The following is a 7,928-nucleotide window of genomic DNA, read 5'->3' on the forward strand; positions in this document are numbered from 1 at the left end:
GGACCTACAAGTAGCTCATCATTGAGAGAAACGTTATTCGACCCTTTAGCCGAAGCATCAAATACGACACGTGTCTTTGAAGTTTCTCTGTCAGCGCGGACAACTGCGTGATGAGGTAAGTACACAGATTTGTTTTTATTACTTTCATTTTCAGGTATTTCTTCCATGTAGTTTGATTTTATATATTCTTGCATGGCCTTTTGATAGTTATCTTTTAGTGTAGGTTCCTTTCTGAATCTTCTTTCAAGCTGTAGTAGTCTCTTTCTTGCTATTTCTTTAGTGTTTCCATTGGGAGATAAAGGATTTTCAGTTTTAAATGGTAAACTTACTACATATCTTCCTTCTTTTGTTCTTGTCTGATTGTTTTCATATATAGTTTCACATAGCTTTTCTTCTCTTGTTAATTTTCTTTTCTTGTCTGTGTCAATTTCCCAAAGGGATTTTAACATGTTTTCTACTTCTATTTGTTGATGAAGGACCAGAAAACTTTCTTCTTTACACTGGTATTGATTTCTCCAAACAGAATCCATCCCAGGTTTGTTTCTTGTGCACATGGAGAACCCGGAGGACCTTTGATTAATTGTTGCTGCACGATTTGTGCATACTCTTTAACACCAAGGAGCAAGTCTATTGGACCCGGTTTGTGATACTCCGGATCAGCCAGGTTGAGTCCCTCTAGGTGTGGCCAATGTGTGACAGTAACAGCTTTGGAAGGGATTTTCGTGGTTAACTGTTTACTCATGACGTATGCTTCAATGTTGATCTCGAAGCTTGAATGCAATCGAGAACCAATCCTTAGTTGTACCACGTGATTGACGTTAGTTTTTGTAGATCCCACTCCAATGATACTTCCTCTTGCTGTACGCCTGGTTAATTTAAGTAGTTGTGTCGCCTTCTCGCTAATGAATGATGCCTGCGAACCTTGGTCTACCAGTGCACGTAGAACAACAGTGTGATTATGTTCGTTCCTTGCTAAAACTGTTGCCGTGGCCAGTAGTGCTAGACTTGTGCTTAGTTTGGTACTGTGATACGACGCGATTGTAGTGTTGACTAATTCCTCCTTCTCTTCTACGCCGTGTTGTACTACTTTCGGTTGTTCAGTGTCCTCAGATTGTACCGAAGAAGTAGCGTCCTTAGATCGGTGTAGCAGAGTGTGATGACGTCGACTGCATATACGACATGAGACTCGCAATTTACACAGATAAGCGGAATGTCCTGGTACCAAACAATTAAAGCAAAGTTTGTTTGACTTAACATATTCAGCTCTCTCAGCAGGTTGCAGTTTGCAGAACTCCTTACAGTGGCATAAGGTATGGCTTTCTTTACATAGCACGCATTTTCTATCTCCCGACGATGGTGAAGTTGAGGCTGTAGCAGTAACAAAGTGTGAACGCTCTTTGATAGACTTCTCACGGAGGCCCGATGTTGACATTACAAGTTCTAAGGTACGGTATTTTGATTGCATGAACTGTCTTAAGTCATCCCAGGTAGGTAATTTATCGTCTTCATTTGTACAAACGGTTTGTTCCCATTCTTTGTGAGTCTCTGTGTCCATTTTCTGAATCACTATAAAAATGATTATAGGATCCCAAGAGCTCGTAATTATATTTAAGTTTTGTAAGTTGTTTAAGCAATCCGTTGTAACGTCCAATAAACTCTTTATTTGATTTGCAGATTGAGTATTTATTTTTCTTTGCGAAAATAATTTCTTTAAAACTGAATTGATAATCAATCTTTTATTACCGTACCTGGTTTTGAGAACACTCCATGCTTGTTCATAATTACTTTGAGTTATTTGAATAGGTTTCAATAACACCTCGGCCTCTCCAGTGACACTACTCTTCAAATAGTGTAACTTTTGAACATCACTAATCGCCGTGTTTTCATGAACTAATGAAATAAATAAGTCTTGAAAGGTAGGCCAATCTTCATAATTCCCACTAAATCTTGGTAGTTGTATCCTCGGCAGCCTAACGAGTTGATCATTAGTCGTATTTGTAAATGAATTATTTTTCGATGATGTGGGTAGGGACGATGCGTTTATCGTCGACAAAAGGTCTTGTAAGTCGGCTAATAACCCAAGATATAAATCTTCATAAGTATAGAAATCCTCGTTAACGAAGTAATTTAACGTTTGTTTTTGTTCTTTCGTTGTTATCTTGACTAATTGTTGATGAGATTCTCTGAATGTTGTCCAATATTCGTCTATACATTTTATTCTTGCCTCGACGTAACCTTTTGTCAGCCTGGTTTTAGGACATTTCTTAATGTTTACTTGCGTTTTTTGTAATAAAGCAGCTGTGTCTTCTAAAACGTTTATTAGCTCCTTAGTAGTCATTGCACCTTTTTTTGCTTCTATTCATTCATTAATGACGGACCTTCTGAATGCGATGTCGCTATTGTTCTCGTTGGCCGGCCGATATCTTCGATAACTTTTTTTGCAATTAGCTCGGTTCGTAAATCTGGCTCGATTGTGACCACTATGTTTTTGATATTAAGCTTGATGGTAGTTTCGTAGGAATTGAGTCAGTTAAAATGCGTGTTTGCTTTAGGAGTTTTTATTTACGACAAACGGGTGACAACTAGTGACAAATACATTTTGTTTTTTTTATTCTTTTTTTACCATAAACAATATAGATATAACAAACTCCTTTGTGGATCTTACACCGTTACATTACATGCAAAAACACACACATTACATCAATATCCTGACTGACTGAGCATTGACTCAAACTGTCACAGCCAAGTAATCACCATCACACATCAACAGCCTGTAAGTCGCCACTGCAGACCAATGGTCTCTGGGAGACGGTTTGAATATTAATATCCTCCCTTCCTAAATATCGGTTGACTATATTAAAACTTATAATTAGAAACCATAATCCCAGGTTTCCTCACGATATTAACCTTCACCGTTAATCAGTGGTGTCTAAATAATCTATTATAAAAAAAAAACGTCACATTAGTACTGGCTGTTGGTAGGTTTTATGTCACGCCATTTTCACATTACAATGCATTGTAAATAAATTGTATTAATAACTTACCACTGAACTCACCATTGCAACTTGGTGTAACAAGATTACGCAATGACTGTCAGACAAGGCGTGTCATTGCAGTACGTCACGTGTCATGTGCTAATGACCTGTCACTGGTTCAATAGTCAAGTGTCAATCGATTTCAGACGAATGACCCTAACAATAAATTGTCATGAACCTATTTTGATTACAAGCTTCTTACTTTTGAGTGGACTGTCTTTTTATGGAATAAGCTAGTAAACGAGCAGGCGGAACACCTGATGGTACGCAATCGCCTCCGCCCAGGGACACTCGAAACATCAGAGGCGTTACAAGTGCGGATTGTTAAGATATTGGGAATTGGAAAGATTGGTCAACAGTCGAGAAATTTATCGCATTTTATATATGCGTATGTTTATCTCGCATTTTGATGCGGTTTTCAGCATAGTATTTTTCAGAGTTAGAAGAAGGTTTTAGGTATATTATCCGACTGGAAGAAATGAGGTTCACAGATTAACTTTTGAAGGCTTCTTTCACTTACACTTTCAATTCGAAGGATCAAAGAGTCATTTGTTGTGAGAATAATCTCGACCAATGACAGGCGAGAATGCGATCGAGCTCATTTCAAAATTTCGAAATGACAGTTACAGAATAGCCTAACTGATCAGACAATTTAATACAAACCAAAATATCTCTTTTGGCACTCAAAAACTGAATGTAACTACATCAATACACCACTATTACTTAATCAAATCAATCAAGTACATACTTAAATGTTTACAAATCGAAACATGAACGAACTACCTGATCATGCAATGTTAAACTGTTTAACTCTATTCAAAAACATACTGGTTAAAGTTATAAACCTTTTCATTGCTCGTTTGGTTCAAAATCTTTTCATCAGTTATAATGAGCAAGTGAGCAACCTCTTTTAAACCCAACGTTGGATGATAAAGATACCTAATGGTTTGTATGTTTTAATGCTTTTATTCATAAACTGCTTAATTGATTTAGTAAGTAAAGATTTTCGTAAACTACACCCAACTTCGAAGACTACCTAAGTATTGGAAAAAGGGGAACTAGACTGCAAGTCACTCATTGCATTGTATTCAGTAAACATTGAGTATTTTTAGAAATAGGTAGTGATTTCAAGAAGCCAGGCGAAATACATACCTACTGTACCTAGTTCTGATCCGGAGCTGCGAACTTCCTAGCAGGTTTACAGGGATTCCGGCTCGAGAAGCAGGAGTGGTTTTTAGTTAGTAAGAGTCTGACACTCCCTCTTGCCTCGCCCAATGCGGGAGAAGACATTGGACGATTTTCCCCCTTAAAAAAAGTATACCCAGTTCCATTTTATTTTTTCTATGAAATATACAACCGATTTATTGCAAAATATTAAAAATAATTATTTACAATAAAATCAATAAAACAATTTCGTAACATCCAAACTTTCTGCGCAAGCACATCAATCGAGCCGATTATGATAACGTTTGATGATTAGCGATAGGATCTAGATCGGCGCGTGATCTATCATCGTGATCCATAGACACGGCACTCGTCAGCTGTCTGTACACTGCATTGCTGAGATATCGAAGGAATATAGGGTGTTGTGATATGGTATTAAAACAGGTAACTACCTAAAAGCAAATATCTGTCACAATGATGATTTTTTATTTAATAAACAAAATGTCTTACGGTGTTGTTCATCCATCCATATCCATTTAATAGTTCTTCAAAAATTTTTAAATCTATTACTACCTACCTAACGAAGTGGTAGGCAGAGGTGCACATTATGGCACGCAATACCGCTGCACAATGTACATCCACTTTCCACTATTTGTGTTATAAGTCCCATGCAAAATGTTTGAAAAACCGAAAAAAGGCCAGTAATACATCTGTCGACTCGGGAATCGAAGCTTTTAAGATTATTTTTACCAAGAAAACGTTATAAATTATCCCATTAGCAAAGCTTGTCTTGCTAATTACCTATAATGAAATCAATAGTAGCTTATTAAAATATGCCTCTATAAACATCCTATATGTACATCAATCACAATCATAATTGATTCAATCCACACATACGTACATATAGATGCACTTAAATACGACCTCACAACGATAATCTAATACTTTTACAATATTTAACCGTATTACTACAATTTGGTTCAAGTACGCCTAATTGACAGCCTCTTCTCTAAGTAGCAGTTAATTTAACTACTGTTTTTTTTAAGTATAGTTAATTTATTTAATGGTTAGCGTGGATGGTGTAATTCGTATGTTCGTAAGAATGATTCAGTTCCTTCTTCAATAAAACATTAGCTATATTTTAGTGCAAATGCCATTTCCGAATAAGAAATAATTATAATAATTTAAAGATTATTAATTCGACGATTTTTAACAATGAGTTGATGTTTTACCACACCATTAACAGATACATAAAAAAATATAAAAAAATAAACATCATTTTCCTTAAACATCTTCTTATAACTTTATTTGACATACTATTAATTATTGTTGGCAGCGTGACAAATCGATTTCCTCGTCAAACAGTTACGTCATATTTCTAAACTTTATGCTCAAACCAAAATTAAACACTATTTTTAAATAACTTTTCCACCCAAACATTGCATCTTATAAGCTTTTATTTCTTTAGAATCGACAATGACTCAACACAAAACCCGATCATAGAGAGCCACTTAATTAATACGAAAACTCTTCAATTCCACCTTGCTTTTAAACAAACATAGGCATTTAGCAACTAGTCTTTCAATTGACTTCAATTGATTCAGAACAAATGATAATTTTTCAAGTGTACTTTAATATAACGCAACGTAAAACATATGTACTCCTTCAATAGAATTTCAAACTTAATCATCAAAGATTAAAGTTGAATTTCGGTCGTTCGTTCCTTCTACTGTTGGTACAGCGCATGTAAAAATACTTCCAAATTAAATGGATGTGACTTACAATATAGAGATTAAAGTAATGAACAAGGTTATACCATGTACTTACCTATCGTTGAATGGATTCTTTAATGTGTATCTAATATACCTACTTGAACACATCATCATGGTTAATACAAGAAGAGTCATGCTGAGGTGGATGTCTTTAAAGTAACTTACTCGCACTTCGTGGTTAGAAACACAAGTATTGAAATGATATACATCATATTATCAACAGCCTGTAAGTGGCCACTGTTGACCAAAGGCCTCTTCCCGAACGCAGAAGGTTTGGGCAAACCACATCTGGACCATTTGTCAATGGTGTTTACATAATCATAGAAAGTACATATTATAACTCAAAAAAGTCACTTTGGTACTTGCTGTTTGTAGGTAGGACACAAATGTGCAGTAAGTAACGAAGAGCGGAATAGAAGGCATCACACAATTTTGCAATATACTAAGGACAAGTTGTTGATAAATCCAAACCAGTGCCAAATATTATCTCTCAAAGAATTATAGTTAAACCATCATTTATTTTATAATCATGTTTTACCTTAATCATTAGAGAATATCCTTGCGAAAATTTGCAAATCACGAATGAATTTATGACAATAACGCCCACTATGCGATGCATTTGAATGCATATGGTATTAAGATTCCCCAGTGGGTAGCATTGACCGCGGATTGTGGCGAAATAAAAATGCAATCAATCGGTAAGCCCTAAGGCACTTGGTTAACATTTGAATATTGAAAATACTAAGTACAGTCTAAGGTGAAAACTAAGCACATTTTGATTAGGTAAGTGCTATTGTGATTGTAATTAGGTGTATACCTAATTTAACATTTTATAAAAAACTTAATAGTGATATAATCTATCCACATGTAAAATTCTACATATTTGAAAAAAAATTAAAGCGCACTAATTTCAAACGTAATGTAAAATTATTTTTCCATTTTATTTAAAATATAGGCAGATTTCAATCGACTGACCAGAGCACTTACTCTCAAAACCAATCGCGATGTGAACGCCATTTCAATCCAATAAAATCACAGTAATTATTCAATGGCATAGTTGCTATTAAAATAGCATTCAGAGTATAGAATACCAGAATAATATCCACGCAATACGGATGCAATGAGCGCTATTGTTGTTACTAAAAAGTACGAAATTTCACAATATCAATGTCGATCAATCGGAATTGGATTTAAAAGTAAACCCCCTAGAAGTCATTACGGTAGGACTTTAGCAGTGAAAGTCTTGGGACTGTTGTGATTACGATAATGATGATGATTCTGGACTGATTCTTGTAAAGGTTTGATATACTTTTTATGCCATCTCCCGCCTTGGACGAGGTGAGAGGGAATGTCAGACTCTTACTGACTAAAAATCACCCCGTTCCTACTCCTGCTTTTTGAGCCGGAGTCCCGGTAACCCGCTAGGCAGTGTGCAGCAAAAAGAAACATAGATAAAAAGTTAAAACATCTAAATAAAACTCAATACTTCTAACCTGACTGTACTCAAATAGATAAAATCTTACAAAATGTCTAGAAATAATAGAATGGCCACAATTCGACAGGTACAGCAACGTGTCAGAATTCTGCAGGTGGCTTTAATTAGGTGGTCTGTTATATTTATGATGTGTGGTACAAGTTGTAGGTGGAGAGCGAGCGAGCAAAAAAGTTCGAAGCTAATTTTACATACATATATAAAAACACACCCACATAGGTACATATGTACATAGTAGGGTAGGCAGAGACTACTAAACTAATTGATGCTAATTTTATTGATCTACAATTGAATTGGTCACTGAAGAGATGCCAAATCAACTGGAACCGAACTAAAATGAAATCAACTGGAACCAAGAATCTACAGCAAAACCAAGCTACCAGTTGCAACCATTATCAATCCATAACCATATAATCATCGTGACTATTGAAAAGCAGGAGTAGGAACTGGGTGGTTTTTCGTCAG

At 35.7% G+C, this 7,928-nt stretch overlaps 1 protein-coding gene across 1 annotated transcript; it reads right to left on the minus strand.

Moving 5' to 3' along the window:
- Positions 1-460: 460 nt before the first annotated feature.
- On the minus strand, positions 461-1,555 carry LOC126910889 (uncharacterized). The gene has a single exon (XM_050695094.1). It carries the CDS (start codon positions 1,553-1,555, stop codon positions 461-463), a length of 1,095 nt encoding a protein of 364 aa, XP_050551051.1.
- Positions 1,556-7,928: the final 6,373 nt, after the last annotated feature.

This window comes from Spodoptera frugiperda, chromosome 7 (assembly GCF_023101765.2).
Source record: "Spodoptera frugiperda isolate SF20-4 chromosome 7, AGI-APGP_CSIRO_Sfru_2.0, whole genome shotgun sequence".
NCBI lineage: Eukaryota > Metazoa > Arthropoda > Insecta > Lepidoptera > Noctuidae > Spodoptera > Spodoptera frugiperda.

What these genes read in the sequence shown, in the direction of transcription:
- LOC126910889 (XM_050695094.1), bottom strand. Translation starts at nt 1,555, where the DNA reads ATGGACACAGAGACTCACAAAGAATGGGAACAAACCGTTTGTACAAAT.